Source organism: Microtus oregoni, unplaced genomic scaffold (assembly GCF_018167655.1).
Source record: "Microtus oregoni isolate MIOR12 unplaced genomic scaffold, Mior012 000032F_ref0000030, whole genome shotgun sequence".
In the NCBI taxonomy this organism is placed as follows: Eukaryota; Metazoa; Chordata; class Mammalia; order Rodentia; family Cricetidae; genus Microtus; species Microtus oregoni.
The window spans coordinates 20,518,429-20,534,353 of NW_024543091.1; the positions used below are offsets into that span (position 1 = coordinate 20,518,429).

A 15,925-nucleotide genomic window follows, 5' to 3' on the forward strand; every position below is an offset into this window, starting at 1 on the left:
AAACTGGTTGCTATGGGCAAAGTGGTACTTTCTGGGCTCAGAAACAAGTATTTGTAATATTATTATTACTACACACGGTCTCTGTACAGTCATTGTACTTGCTATGTAGATCAGGTTGGTTTTGAACACTTGGAGATCTGCCAGCTCCTGTCTCATGAGTGCTGGAATTAAAGGTGTGAAGATTGACCCTTGGCCGTTATAGTACTATTAATAAGAACAGACACTGAGCCACCTCAATATCCATTGATGGCATCTTGGTTAAATAAAGGGCTTAGTGTGGAGAATAACTTCATGGCCTAAGCTGGGTCCTGATCCTGTCTCAGTATCCTGGTTTGCAAAGCAGGAACAGCATTAAACACGCAGCTCTGAGCATTCACTTCACTAACAGGTGCTCAGAATGGAGCACACATACAGGACACTTGCTACTCCAGGTGCCCTTTCTTCCACCTGAGCCCATGGTGGGTCTGAAACTGGGAAAAAATACCAGCATGGGTAGGTGCTGCCTGAAGTTTTGCTGATAAAATAATGGTGAACGCTAGATGTGCAGTTTGGCGTGAGGATTTCACGTCCAGCACGTCGTGGAGTCAGATGATCCTCCTGTTGCTCTGTCCTCACACACTTCTGGTGTGTGAGGTGTAACCATCACAGCATTAGGTTGCTTAGTTTCTCCTTGTTGGTAAGGTGATGTGTTTTTACTTACACTCTTGTATGAAGTTGCTGTGCTGTTTACAAGGGGGCACTGATACACAGCACCTTTTCTTGCTGATGGTGTCCCTCAAGCTGTACTAATGCCTTTACTCCTAAGGTTGAGGATGTGCCATCAAGTAGTTTGAAGCATTCTGTATCCTCAGCAAAGCCTTTGTAAAGTGAAAGATTAAAACATAAGGCAGCACTTATGGGTGTATTCTGATGGTGAAGTCATCATTTTATCCCATATACATGAGATTTGTTTGCCCAGTGTTAATGCTTTAAAAATTCAAATGATTTTATGAGCTGTTTTCCATGTGGTGCTTCTTTAGAAATGGAGCCTCAACTGTTGTCACAGCAATATTTGGAGGAATTCTCCAGAATGAGGTCAACTGCCTCATCTGTGGGACAGAGTCAAGGAAGTTTGATCCATTCCTAGGTAAGGGATACTGGCCAGAGTATGTGGTGCCGTGGTTTGGTGGGTGTTTTGATATTTTTTTTTTTTTTAAGTAAATCTGTAGTGAAGTCAAATGTCTTTTACAGCTTGAGTTCTCTTCTTTTAAGATCTCTCCTTAGATATTCCAAGTCAATTCAGAAGCAAGCGCTCTAAGAACCAGGAAAGTGGGCCGGTTTGCTCATTACGAGGTAAGGGCATTTTAATGTTGCTTTCCTGTTAGAGCTCACAGTTGCTGCAGCCTTTTATCTGTATGCAGTTCACACCGTGTTGTACTTAGAGTACAGATCCGATAGTAAGAACACATGGTATGTCAGCGAAGGGTAAAATACTTAGGTTTCTCTTATTTTTATCTTTCTTTGTTATTGCGCGTGCACCCCCCCCCCCCCCGTAAGTCAAGGTTTTTCTGTGTAGCCCCATCTGTTCTGGAACTTGCTCGGTACACTAGGCTGGCCTCAAACTCACAGGGATTGACCTGCCTTCCAAGTGCTGGATTAAAGGTGTGCACCACCACACCTGGCCACCTCTTTTTATCTTTTTAATGTTGACTTTTTATAGTCAAATGAAACAGAATTTAGCTTATCCCACACATAGCTACAAACAAAGGGAAGAATACTAACTGGAGTTTAGTCAGTTAAAACAATAGTTTCAAAAACAACGGATACAATATCTAGGTAAGTCCCAAAGCTGGCTTTTAATGGGCAAGACCATCTACTGTGGGAGATTTTTGAACTAATTTTTTTCTTAATGAGTATCAAGTAATCAAACAAAAACACCTAGTTGAAAATTAAGGCGACAAGATCCAGATGGCTATATAGAAGCGCCTTGTATGCAATTGGGTACATAAGGAAACTGTGCAGCCCTGGCTGTTCTTACAAGGGCTGAGATTCAAGGCCACATGTCCCCACAGTCATTAGAAAAAGTGTATTTTGAGGAATGATGTGTGAGGGGGCAGGAGAACTCTAGAAATTGTCATCAAGAGTCAGAAAGGCAGCAGACGAGGACAAAGCAAACTGTAGCATTTCAGCAGTCCTTGCAGGGCCCTCCACTGCAAGGGAGAGGGGCAGGAAAGTGCCAGCAGCCCCTCTGCAGCAGACCACAGGAGCAACTCACTGCCACCCTAGAATCCAGGCTGCTCAGCAGCCACTGCTAGGCCACCATCCCACCTCAGAGAGTAGGCAGCAGCTCTTCTGAGTCCCACTTACACCTGCTAGTGCCCAAACCCCAGTGTTGTTATTGCTGTCTCCCAGGAAAACAGAAGAAGTTCCAGCCTGAGACCCAGAACACAGCCTGGTATCACTTGGATTTACCATGTAGGAACCAGAGAAGCTCTGACCTTAGTTTTAGGACCTCAGCTAGAAAGCTGTGTAACCCACAGTTGTCCCTCAGATCAGAACAGTAGTCAGCCATGTCCTGGAGTTCCAGAACTGCAGACAAAGCCACACACTCTGGCACCCATGCTCGACCTGCATACACGGTGGGTGAACACTGTACAAGAAAGTGTGTGAGACTTAAAGGGCCCTCGGCAGTGAACAGTGTTAAATCTCCATAAAGAGGGCTTCCTGCGAGCAAAGGAAAGGTGAAAGGCACTCAGAACTTTTCAAGTCTCCAAAGAGACACTAGACTCCCACACGTACTAGAAGCTTAGAACAGCCAAGTTCAGCAGAAAAAAAGACCATACCAAAGGTGTGTTCTAGTGAACGTGTTAGAAGTTCAAAATACTTGTGAAGACAGCAGGAGAAAGTCACGAGGGGAACACTTCAGCTTTACAGTAGTTCTCACAGCAGAAGCTAATAGACCAAAATGGAGTCAGAATTGTATTCCAACAACAGTGTTAGCTGAATCATGAAAAACACATCATGAACTCACATTTGCATGACAGACAACTACCAAATTAAAAAGAGAAAGATGAAACAAAAAGACACAAAACAAGCAGAAAACCACCAATGACTGAAGGAAATTTACCTATCAGTAGTAATTTTAAATGGAAATGGGTCAAGTTAGTCCAGAGACAACATACAAAGTAGATCTAAAAATCTAATTAACTCACAAACATATCACACCACTGTTTTTAAGAATCCATTCAAACACTTGCTCATTCTCCAATGTATCCCCCTCAGTAAATTTCTCTAGTTAGAATGTCCCAATTTTCCTGAAGCCATGGTGCTTCACTTAGAGGTCTAAACTGCCACTGCCAATGTAACTTACTCTTTTTCTAAATGGTTCTTAATGCTTACATACCCAGGAAGGTGAATTCATGTGTATACTATGAAAGAAACAGAACCAAAAACCCTACAAAGTACAACTACAAAACATGGTTGAAATGGGGACAGCTTTGTAACCTCCTTTATGATGAATATGAACTTTTGCTGACTTTGCAATGTAGCAGTTTTCAAGTTCTAACTTCGTTGCCTACAAGTAATACACTTCACTGGTAAAGATGCATGTAGATCTAAAGAAAGAGCTGAAAAAAGACATGCGTCCTTATATCCTAAGGAATAGATCAACTCAGAAGATTTAACAGTTACATATACCTCAGATGAAACCACCAAATATTTAAGGCAGATATTATTTCTAAAGGGAGAATATACTCCAGGATAATGATCCCTGGAACCTCAGACTGACGGGACCTCTGAGTGGAGCCATACTCTGAAGCAGAGGAGCATTTACAGGATATTTGCTGCAGTGCAGAGTACACATTCATGTTCATGCAGCATTCTCTAGGAAAGATCAGGTACTAGGCCAGAAATACAAGTCTCAGTGTGGTGGTCCATGCCTGTAATCCCAGCAAGGAAAGTCAGGAAACTTTCACATTTTCACATTCACTGAGGCCTGCCTGGGCTATGTGGATGAGACCCTGTCTCAGACAAAACAAAGAAGTCACAACAGAGTGAAACTGTAAATTAAGAAAGGAGACTATAAGCTGGGCGGTGGTGGCACACGCCTTTAATCCCAGCACTTTAATCCCAGGCAGAGGCAGGCGGATCTCTTTGAGTTCAAGGCCAGCGGGGTCTACAAGAGCTACTTCCAGGACAGGAACCAAAAGCTAAGGAGAAACCCTGTCTCGAAAAAAAAAAAAAAAAGCCACGCCATAACCAAGTGGGAGTCATCCTAGGGATGCAAGGACGGATCAGCATACTCAAACCAATAAATGTGATACACAATAGTAACAAAATGAAGGACAGTATCCCTGCAGTCATCACAAAAATGTAGAGAAAGCATTTGATAAATTCTCAACACGTTAGAAATGGTCACAGTACCAAAGGCTGAATAGTAATAAAAAGGTATATGACTGACATATAAAGACAAGTGGAAGAACTTAAGAAATTAGTCCATGTTGATACAGTAACTACTTTTTGACAAAGATGCAAAAAATTTAGAATATAAAAGACAGCCTTTTTGATAATGGCAAAATTGTATCCATATACAGAAGATAACAGAAGAATGAAACTAAAGTCTTCTCACTGAATAAAATTGTCAACTCAAAATGATCACCTCCCCCTTTTAAACCACTTTCATCAGTTAAATGCACTTTCTAGATGACTAGAGCCATGTTGAATTTTATTACACAGAGATTACTAGAGGACTCTATTCAAGTCCTCTCCTTTCAAATGAATTTGTATTTTATGCCCGGGAGTCTTCTGTCAGTGAAGTCCTGCCCTCGAGTTACCAATCCTATTGTCCTGACACAAATGTGTATTACATTTATGTATGTGTGGAGGTCAGAGGACAACTTGGAGGAATTTGTTCTCTCCTTCTGCCATGGGGTCCCTAGCATTCATACTCAGGTGTTAGCCTTGGCAGCAGGCACCTTTACCCACTGAGCCATCTCACTGGCTCTAGATCATAAGATTTATCCTTAATGGCACTAATCTTCCTAACAGCACAGTCTCTTTGTTCAATCTACTTCAGAGTTTCAAATCTGCACACATACCCCGTCACCAAATTGCACATGTTCTTATGTTTTCTCTCCATCACTGTAGATCTGGCCAAAGCAGTGAGCCATAGCTCTGTGCTACATACAGCCTGTATACTACACTGTTTTGAAATGTGCTCCACCAAATAAGCTAGTCCACAACATAATTCAGCTTCACTCAGGGTAGTAGGACAAAAGCAGATGTTGCAGTTTGTAGCCTGTGTGCCCATTTCCAGCAGAGCCCTTGAACTGTACCGTCTGCATTTCTGTTGGTGTTCTGATCTGCCAGAATAATTCTAGCGCTTCTCTACCTTATGCTCGTATATTCTTTCTACAAACCAGTTCTAAAGGCCCACAAATCAAGAGATCATATTTATCACAACAAAGACAACATTTCTTGGTAACACTTTTTTCTGTCTTAACTTTGCTCACTGCTGTGGTAGCAGCACAGAGGAGAAGGGCTTTATTTTGACTCATGGTGTAGGAGGTCACAGTCCATTCTGGTGGGCAGGGCACAGAAGCAGTGGCAGCTTCTTTCTGTGGCAAAACTTAATATGTAACCTAATAGCTTGTGGACAGAGCTCACACAGGTCCTGCAAGGCCAATTCCCTAGTAGCCCACCTCTTCCTGCCAGGTTGCACAGCCTGCCCAAACAGTGCCATGGTCAGTTAGGGACCAGGTGTTCAAATCATTGTTTCATGGTGGAGTGTTTCACATTTAAGCCATAACAACCTGGGAAACCTGCTAAAAGTTTCAGCCTCTTCTCGGGGATGAAGCCACCCAGCAGACCTGAACAAACCACAGAAGAGGAAAGAGTGGACTGTCACCATTTGCAGATGAAGTGATTATAGACCTAAGACATTCTGAGCATTTTTGCTCGCTCACTTGCTCACTCTCAGTCCCACATACAGAACCAGATGTCTTACACGTTACATATGCACTCGACCACTGAGCTCATCCTTCGGTACTCAGAATTGAACCTAGGGTCTTGGGCATGCTAGGCAAGATCTCTACCATGAGCTGCATCTCCAGCCCGATAACTAAATCCTAAACACAGAGACCGAAAAGCTTAGTGAGGTGGTCACATAGGATATGGAGGAAGAGTCTGGAAAGATGGCCCAGTGGTTAAGATCTCTGGCTGCTTTTCCAGAGGACCTGGATTCAATCCCCAGAACCCACATGGTAGCTCACAACTATGGGCCATCCAGTACCCTCTTCTGGCTTCTTGGGGTACTGCAAATTCATGATACACGTACATGAAGACAAACACCTATACACACAAAATAAAAAAAAAGAGGGAAAAAAAATCAATTTTGAACACAACAAAAGACTCCCTATATCATAAGTATTCAACAAGCAAAAATATGCAAGACCACTGGGCATGGCCGAGAATCCTGATAATCCCATGACTTGTAGCTAGAGCAAGAGAATTTTGAGTTTGAGGGTAGCCTGAGTTACATAAAAGGAACAAATGACCTAGAAAAGAAATAAAAGCCTCAACCATGCTATGTGTGTGAATACCCAGCATGGTAATAGCACAAAATTAAACCCTAATTTTGTTCAGAAGTTTTCTGTAGGCAGACATTCCTTACAAGAAGCTAAATAAATCAAATGGAGGCAAGATAGAAATTGGGTAAGAATGTCCTAAAAGTGCTAAAACTGCACTTGTTAGTACAAAATTGTATGCAGAACCAAGTTAGACAACAGGCAGTTTCCAGAAGCAGCAGCATCCTGAGGCACAGCCCTAGGAGTCACCTGGCTCTAGAACTTGCTAGAGCAGTTCCTTCACATCCAGGGCTGTGATTCACACAGGGCACATCACAACAAGTTGCAAGTTTCAATTTCAGGCAGCAGGTGGGAGGTGACTCTTGAGAACATGTGCCCAGTTTGTCTTGGTGGATGCTCGGCCAGAGCTCTTTTGTTAAATCACTGCTTGTTGCCCGAAATTGTTAACAAAACTTGGCATAGATTTAACCCCAGTGACCTCCAGGAGGTTAGGGCTGAACGATTTGTTTTGATGTGGTGAATACAGAGCCTAACATCAATAGTTGCACCAAAGGAACAGTCACAGAGTATTATAAAAATTGTTGATGAGAGTATGTATATGCGTGTATATGTAGAACGATGAGATTTTTGTATAGTAAAGAAGTGTTCGTGCCTTCATTTTTCATGCGTGGGACTAGAGGTTGAATCCAGACACTTGCACATAGGTAGGCAAGCACACCACTGAACTATGTTTTATATTGGAATATTAAGTTACCGACTCCCTCACAGTGCCGAACCCAAGTAGGCCTTGAACTTCTTACCCTCTTGTCATACTTAGTCTCTTAAGCAGCCAGGTTAAAGCCTGCACCATTAGGTATGGTTCATGAGTATTAAAATTATTTCTAACAGGAAGTGTGATCCAAGAAGAGATAAAACTGTGATTTCCCCCCTTGAAACATATTTATAATTACATAATTTTTAAAGGCAATAAAATGTGTACCCTGTATACTTTTCAACTGCTAGTTTGATAAATTAACTTTGCAGAGTACATAAAAGGTGATCTAATGAGTAAAACAAACCAGTGTTATTTCCTTCTCTCCATGGAGATGCTGTCTGACAGTTTCATATGGAAAACTGCCAGTTGTGAAACATAGGCCCTCAAATGTGAGAATCCTGAGTTTCAAAAAGTGGTGTGGCTTTCCCTCTAGAAATGCAATAGAGGGGGCTAGAGAGATGGCTCAGTGGTTAAGAGCACTGCCTGCTCTTCCAAAGGTCCTGAGTTCAATTCCCGGCAACCACATGGTGGCTCACAACCATCTGGAATGAGGTCTGGTGCCCTTTTCTGGCCTGCAGACATACACATAGACAGAATATTGTATACATAATAAATAAATAAATATTAAAAAAAAAAGAAATGCAATAGAGCCCTGTCAGCACCTTCCCCATCCTTAACTGGAGGTGAGCAGACAGCAAGGAAGCTCTACCAAGATGCAGGTGCTGCCGGTCAGTGGCTCACTGGCCATGCAGTTGATTCACATACAGGCTCTCACAGAACACACCAGTGCATTTCAGGCCCACGCAGGGACAGCACTCACTTCTTTGGACAGAGATGTCTCTAGGTATGCAGTCTCTTAAAGTGTCTGTGTGTGTGTGGCCTTCCTTAGTATAGAAAAGTATGTTCTGAGCTGGCACAGCAGTTTAGCTGACAAAGTACAAGGCTCTAAAAGGTTTGCTTCACAGGCAGCACCCAGAAGCCATATAAAAATGCCAGGCATGCCTGCAATCTCAACACTGGGGAGGAAGACAGAGGGGGTCTTTAGAACTTGGTGCCAGTCAATTTAGTGAGCTCCAGGCCAAAGAGTCAACCTTTTTCAAAAGAAGTGGATGACATTCCTGAGAAGAACATCTTAGGTGGTACTCCTGCCTCTGTATACACTAGTGCATGTATACACAGGCAGATACGGACACTTTTTTTTTTTTTTTTGGTTTTTCGAGACAGGGTTTCTCTGTGGTTTTGGAGCCTGTCCTGGAGACATTTTTTTTTTTTTTTTTTAAAGACACACGTTAAGTCTAGAATTTGGGGAAAACTGACCAAACAACAACAAAACCCCCTAGAAGAACACAAACACTCTTTAGCCTATCACCCCGTTTTATCTTAAAGATTTGGGTATTAAATGGCTGTCTACATGTAGCAGTACTGCTTGTCCCAAACTCTGTCCCTCCTGCCTTTGCTCTCTGTCAGGTGTGAACACTGGGACTGTTCCTGGTCTCCCTAGGCAGTCAGGTGGGGTCCCCTCTTCTCTGCTGCTGTGAGCATCAGCACTTTACTCACAAACCCCTGCTGGAATCTGTTGGAACTGCATTGACTGCGGTTTTGGAAGGAGGGAACAGCCTGGCAATGTCTTCTGCCGCTGTACTTTAACTTCTCTATTAGTCTTGTAGGATTTTCTACATATAAAATCATCGTATTTGCAGGGTTTAATTTTCCTCTCCACTTTAGATTGTTTTCTGTTTTTCTTGCCTCTTTGCTCTGGCTGAAACTTTAAGGGTCATGTTGAATACATGTGGCAAACATGGGGTCCTTGTCTTGTTTATTTTTACTAGGGTGGGATTTCACCCTGAAGTTGTTCATATGTGGCTTTTATCACGAGGCCTCATCTAGTCTTGAGTGTTAGACAGTGATTCTGAATACGGGAAATTATTTTCTTTCCTCATTCCACATCCTTTCTCCCATGTCCCTGAACCCTGCCACAGCCAGCTTTTTACATGCTGCAGCACACGCTGGTTGATTAAAAACATCCATGGTTAGCTTCAAAACTCAAGAGCACCATAGAGATCAGTCTAAAGGGAGTCATAGTGCAGCCACTGATCTCTATAGCTACAGAGCGTGGTGCTTAAGAGGCCCATGATGATACAGCACCCTATATTATTTATAAATTCTGGGAGGCTTGCTCTAGGAAGGGTAAAGCTGAAACAGTATGTCTTCCCTGAGGATCACTGGGATAATAGGAGGGGATCAAGCTGAGGAAGGTTTAAAGGAGGAAGTTGAGAGGGAGCCTAGATATATCTAGAAGGTATTGGGATCTTGGAACAAAAGCATAGTCACGGATGCATGGGCCTCACGACTCAGTGGCCCATCAAATACAGGCCACACCTAGGTTCCTTCTAGACTTTGCCCTGTCCAGTTTTTCCAAAGAGGCTCTTACTGGCATTAGAGACCAAGGATGATTCTGACCTTTAACTTTTGAGAATAGTGACATCATTGCCTTCCCTTGCCCATCTAGATTTCTGCTTGCTACCCATTTTACCAAACTAATCCAGTATTTTAAGAATACCGTCTAAGCTGGGTGGTGGTGGCACACACCTTTAATTCCAGCACTCAGGAGGCATAGGCAGGCGAATCTCTGTGAGATCAAGATCAGCCTGGTCTACAAGAGCTAGTTTCCAGGACAGGCTCCAAAGCTACAGAGAAACCCTGTCTTGAAAAACAAAAAAACAAAACAAAAAAAACAAACAAAACAAAAACCAACAACAAGAAGAATACAGTCTATAATACAGAGACAAGCAAAGAAATTAACACCGCAGCCAGGGGTCACAGACAGATTGAGGAAATATCTGGCCTGGTGGTGGCCCACAGCTGCACAGGTGTCTACCCCATGGCTCTACCAGATGCTGTGCGCACAGACTCTGGCTTCTCCCTACAAGACAGAGTCAATTTCTTGCCCTGAGAATTGGGTATACAGACATTGTATTTTTCCACTAAGTAACATGTATCTTCTGCAGATTTCTAAGTTACTAACTGCAGCAGGAGTCCAGAAAGTTCCCTGCACAGGCCCAGTGAGCATAGAGGCCTTGCATCTGCTTTTGCAGCATAAAAACAGCCAGACCACATGCAAACAGAGCCAGGGTGGCTGGAATGATCTAGCTTAGGACCATAGTTTACCAACCCCAGATTAAACAATTAAAACCTTTTAATGCCTTATCTAGGGGCTCAGAATGATAGGGATGTAGAGTAGCTTTAAGATCGGAACATTTGATTTAAATCTGATTCTATGTGCTTGGGACACACACTGAGAGGAAATAGCTGTTGAAGTGTTGATTTCACTAGGACTCCATCTTTATTAGGATTTACAGATGAATTCTGCAAAATGTAAAGCTAGGTATTTTGAACATGGTCTTTCTTCCCAGCAAAAGTTTCTGGTCTCGAGTTTGTTCCCAGGGATGGCTGATTTTTAGTTATATAGCTGAAAACCATGAGCTGGAAACTTGGGTCCTTTTGCTTCAAGTTAGTCTTTCCACACGCTGCACTGCTGCTCTTAAGTCACCTCATTTTAATACGCTGTCAAAAACACTGATTGTAGATTGTCTACGAAGCTTCACCGACCTAGAGGAACTTGACGAGACAGAGTTGTATATGTGCCACAAGTGCAAAAAGAAACAAAAGTCCACAAAAAAGTTTTGGATTCAGAAACTTCCCAAGGTCAGTGATGTATTTTACTTAGGGTGCATTTATGGAGAAGATACCTGGGAGGAGAGTTAGATTATTAGCTGTCAGCAGTTCTGGGCTGGTCTGTGAGGTTTGCAGTCAGAGCTGAAACCTGGTCATTTATAAGGTGCACTGGAAGAGAGCAGTATCGGGGTTAGAAGGAAAACTGGGCATCTGATATACTGAGCCGACAGTTGGGCAGTCTGAAAGGCAAGCTCAGGGTCCTCAGTCTCTGTCCTCATCTGTCACCAGGTGCTGTGCTTGCACTTGAAAAGGTTCCACTGGACAGCGTATTTAAGAAACAAAGTTGATACATACGTAGAATTCCCGCTGAGAGGCCTGGACATGAAGTGTTACCTACTAGAGGTAAGGCAGCCTGGAGAGAATTCTTCACAGCAGGCACTGGGCTGTCCTTGACAACTGCTGCTAACTCAGCTCCTGGTGTCCTCTGCTTTGTTCTGTAGCCAGAGAATAGTGGCCCGGAGAGTTGCCTGTATGACCTCGCTGCTGTGGTGGTGCACCATGGCTCTGGGTAAGTTGTCAGCTCCGTGGAGTTGGGAGTCTTTAGAAGCCACGCAGGATGGCCTCACTGAGTGTCCCTGCACTCCCTAAAAGTGGGTGCGGAATCACTAACTGGACGAAGTGTCCACTGTGGAGCACTCCTGAGAAGAAGCCGTGAGGCATGAAGGCAGAATTGGGAGAAAAGTGGCTCCTTATGCTAGTTCAAATTTAAGTAATCATGTCATCTAATTTAAAGATTCATTTTTAGTTTTGTAGAATAAGGTTTTTTCTTTTCTTTTCTTTTTGTTTTTTCTAGACAGGGTTTCTCTGTGGTTTTGGAGCCTGCCCTGGAACTAGCTCTTGTAGACCAGGCTGGTCTCAAACTCACAGAGATCCGCCTGCCTCTGCTTCCCAAGTGTTGGGATTAAAGACATGCACCACAACCACCCAGCATAAGTTTTTTGTTTTTTTTTTTTCTTTTCTCTGTGCTGGAAGCTTGGTTTACCCTTCTGATTTCTAATCTGATAAAGAATAGTTACTTTGCTTTCAAACTTGGATCAGTGTATTTGGGCAAGCCATCACCCATATCACAAACCCTTTCCCTCTATGTGTGGACACTCTCCCACTGATCTGTCAGCGGGGAGTCTGGGGGAGCCTGAGTCCCACCGCATTCTATAATGTTGCGTCTAAGTTGGTAGGCCTCTCTTAGACATAAGAAAATCAGGTGGGGGGCTGGAGAGATAGCTCAGTGGTTAAGAGCATTGCCTGCTCTTCCAAAGGTCCTGAGTTCAATTCCCAGCAACCACATGGTGGCTCACAACCATCTATAATGGGGTCTGGTGCCTTCTTCTGGCCTGCAGGCATACACACAGAATATTGTATACATAATAAATAAATAAATATTAAAAAAAAGAAAATCAGGTGGATTCTGAATTAGTAGGTAACAGGGACACTTGTAGTGTCTTTACTAATGGAAGTATTTTTATATTCAACCTTACTATTTTTGTTCCTGGAATCCCTCTGGGACCCTCTCTACCACGGCCTGCACTGCCAGTCTGCAGTCACATGTCTGTGTGTTTGGCAGTTGTGCTTTTGCCCTGTCCTTGTTTTATGGTTGCAGTGTCTTCCTGACACTGTTAGCCTTGTGCAGGGGTCCCCGGGTGTGTCTCATGCTTCCCATTTTGTTCTCATCTCTAGAGCTGTGTCTTTCCCCGTATGTGGGGAAGCCAGACTCTGCCAGGGGTCTCTGTGGCAGCTGTCAGTCCTCAGGTGCTCTCCTCACCCGGCAGAGCCCTTTGTGACCGTGTCATAGCGGAGACGACAAGGCACACTGACTTCCCCGGTTTTCAGACAAGAACTCTGGCATCAGGTCTGCATGTTTTCCAGAGCCTTCAATGCACACTTACGAGGCTGTCCGCAGCTCTCGTTTCCGCACTGCCGCGGTGCCATCTGCTGTGCAGTCTAGAAACTCATTTTTGGTCAGTTTTGATGTGCTCTTTGGTTCTCAGTGTCAGTGTATTCCTTGTCTGTGGGCTTAGATGGAGGTAAACACAAGAACTCACCTGACCATGTCAAACCAGAGGTTCTCCAGGATTCATTCCTTGATTACTGCCCTTATTAACCTCTAATACTGCATGGTTGTAAAGATCCATTAGTGATTTCTGTAATCTCTTATCATTATTGAGACTGGGTCTCACTGTGTAGTTTCCTTTATCTGTTGCCTTTTCTTTACAGGGTTGGTTCTGGACATTACACAGCATATGCAACTCATGAAGGCCGCTGGTTCCATTTCAATGACAGTACTGTGACCATGACTGACGAGGAGACCGTTGGGAAGGCGAAGGCCTACATTCTGTTCTATGTGGAGCGTCAGGCCAGAGCTGGATCAGACAAACTTTAATACTTCCTCTGACCACAGTTCAATTGTACCGGACAGACATTTCCAATTTTCCATAAATACTTGATCCAAGAGTTAATTTCGTTATGCACTTTTTCAATTTCCAGTTTGGGGTTTAGTTTGGTCAGTGGTAGTGACTTACTCAATATGGGCACCAACTAATTTTTGTTGTTGTTCTACCAGAAAACCTCAGCAGGCATCTTGATTGGCTGCTTTAGTTGTAATAACTCAAGTTTTCTATGTAGTTTCCAGGACTTAGTTCTGTTTGACTTTTTATATTAACGTTTTCAGTTCTCTCCAAGGCACATGCGCTCTGTCCTCACATTCTGGGAGCCACCCCACTTGCTGCCTTTCATAGCAGTCAGGATCGTGTGTGCAGGACCTGTGGCCACGGTCTCACAGTGACTGCTCAGGAATTCCTTCTGACTGTAGGCGGTAGCTACTGCCTGTGTCTCTGGGCTGCTGTTTCTCAGCGTTCAATAAACCTGTCCGTTCTGTTGCATCCATGATGAAGTCCCAGAATCACTTGATTTCTTGTTTCTGTTCTGTTAGTATTTTCTTTGAGCAGATTGGCTAAGAACGCTGACTCGGCTTCGTGGTAGAGGTACATTCCATGAAGCAGTTCTGTTTGCCCAGCAGAGGTGAGGTTGCCGTCCAGAGTGGACAGTCGCCTGCCGTCAGGTGCTGCTGTGGCGCCTTCCAGACACAAGTGGAGTCAGCATTAGCCTGAGAGCAGAGCCAGGTGAAAGTATTTTTGTCTCTGAACAAGAAATAGCTTCTATTCTTGAATTCAGTAGCTTAAAAAAAAATTACTGTTCGCAAAAATATGTAGAAGTACTATTTGGATTTAACCCAAATTGAAATTTGGCCCATTTAAAGAAGGCAGCTAATGGCAAGTGCTGGAAGCCAGTGATTGGATTTGGGGATGGAGGTAATGCAGCCTGCAAGTCAAGAGTACAGAGCTCCAACACAGCTTGTTCCGTGGTCATCTCTGAAAGGGACAAAATGTACTTCATGCAGACTTTTTAGCAATCTTATTTTTCTATTTAGAGAAGAGTTTGGTAGCTTTCCTTGGCTACTGTGAAGCTGATGGAGCACACACAGCCCAGTTCTGCTTTACTATCAGCCGGATAAATCCTGCATTCCCTCCGAGCAGAAATGACATACTGGATCAGCACTTCAATACAGACCTAACGTGAACCCATCAGGACAATGGCCACATTTCTCAGTCACAGTAGTCATGGTCCCAGTGCTGGATGCAGGCCAGTGCCTTTTCTACAGGGCATGGGTTCTCTTGCACAACACTGACAAAAAAGTGGCATTGTGTTTCTGTGAGAAGCCGTGGAGCTGTGCTGAGTTACATGAGGTAGAGGCACGTGCGGTTATCTCTGTCCTGCTGGTTTGACCCACAGATGCAGGTGATACAGCTAAGCCTGACTGTGAGTCTCATCTGACCTTGAACAAGCTCGTGCAGATCCAGACCCTTCTGCCTAGAAGGGAGACTCTAGACTCTGAACAATGGCATTTGTGTCTTGGCCTCTCAATGGGCCAAGACTCAGACGGAGCAGCTGCTGTTGTCCCAGGTGGAACACAGTGGCAGATTGGACTGTTTTGTTGACATACAAGGGGAATGCATCATCTCTGGGAATTTTTGTAGTTTTTTTTTTTTTAATTGCTTGATTTTACTTAAGTAACAATGTCTGAGTGGCGCCATGAACTGTACCCATTTGCATTGTGCATCTGAGCATCCATGATGTAAATGTGCCTGTATTTTAAATCTGTGTAGCCTTATCACACCTGTTAGACAAGCTCATCTTTCTGTGCTGTTTACGGCTTTCCCTGTACCATGCATTCCAGCCTGCATGCAGCTTTTTGCTCAGAGTTTATGCTGAGGCAGGACCTCACACATACCCTGTCCCATCAGCCCTTGGGAACAGGAAACTCCAAGTCCTCCCACACAGGTGGGGATAGAAACAGTTTGTGGCAACACAAGTCTCTCTCCATGGTGGAGAAACCTATGCTTATCCACTGTATTCTACTCAGTGTGTAGTGACGACAGATGATCAATTAAACCAGTCACATGTGCTGGCCCTGGTTGAGTGTCGTGTGTCAAACCTGTGGAACCTACTCAACGTTATCCCTTAAAGCCAAACTTCCCTTTCTTTGGTTTAATATACATAACTGGTCACCCGTTGTTACCTCCTGGTCCCTTGAGCTCTCTCATGTCCCTCCTACTGCTTGAAGTCCTCTCTTGATCAAGCTCTGGGAGGGCTCAGGTAAGAACTGACTCCAGAGCCAGAGCATGAGTCCACATGTGTCTGACTCACCGCTGGGCAGTATCCACAGGTGAATGGTGGCTTGCCAAGATCATGTACATTAAAACTAGTAGTTCTTATGATGCCTGGAGGAGATCGCTGTGCTCATGATTCATTTGTTCTCACTGAAATCCTGTCCTGGTCCCGCCGCAGCATCTGGGCTGTTAGGTGGAAAGTGGCATTA

The 15,925-nt window shown here is 43.9% G+C and overlaps 1 protein-coding gene across 2 annotated transcripts in view; it reads left to right on the plus strand.

The window, feature by feature from the left end:
• Usp3 (ubiquitin specific peptidase 3) overlaps positions 1-13,933 on the plus strand; it is a 78,484-nt gene extending 64,551 nt beyond the window's left edge. For both annotated transcript variants that reach the window (XM_041679469.1, XM_041679470.1), the window contains 6 exons: positions 1,020-1,126; positions 1,252-1,332; positions 10,904-11,022; positions 11,281-11,394; positions 11,493-11,560; positions 13,264-13,933. In XM_041679469.1, the coding sequence (XP_041535403.1) occupies positions 1,020-1,126; positions 1,252-1,332; positions 10,904-11,022; positions 11,281-11,394; positions 11,493-11,560; positions 13,264-13,429 (655 nt within the window). In that variant the 3' untranslated portion in view covers positions 13,430-13,933. The remainder of the gene's footprint in view (positions 1-1,019; positions 1,127-1,251; positions 1,333-10,903; positions 11,023-11,280; positions 11,395-11,492; positions 11,561-13,263) is intronic.
• Positions 13,934-15,925: the final 1,992 nt, after the last annotated feature.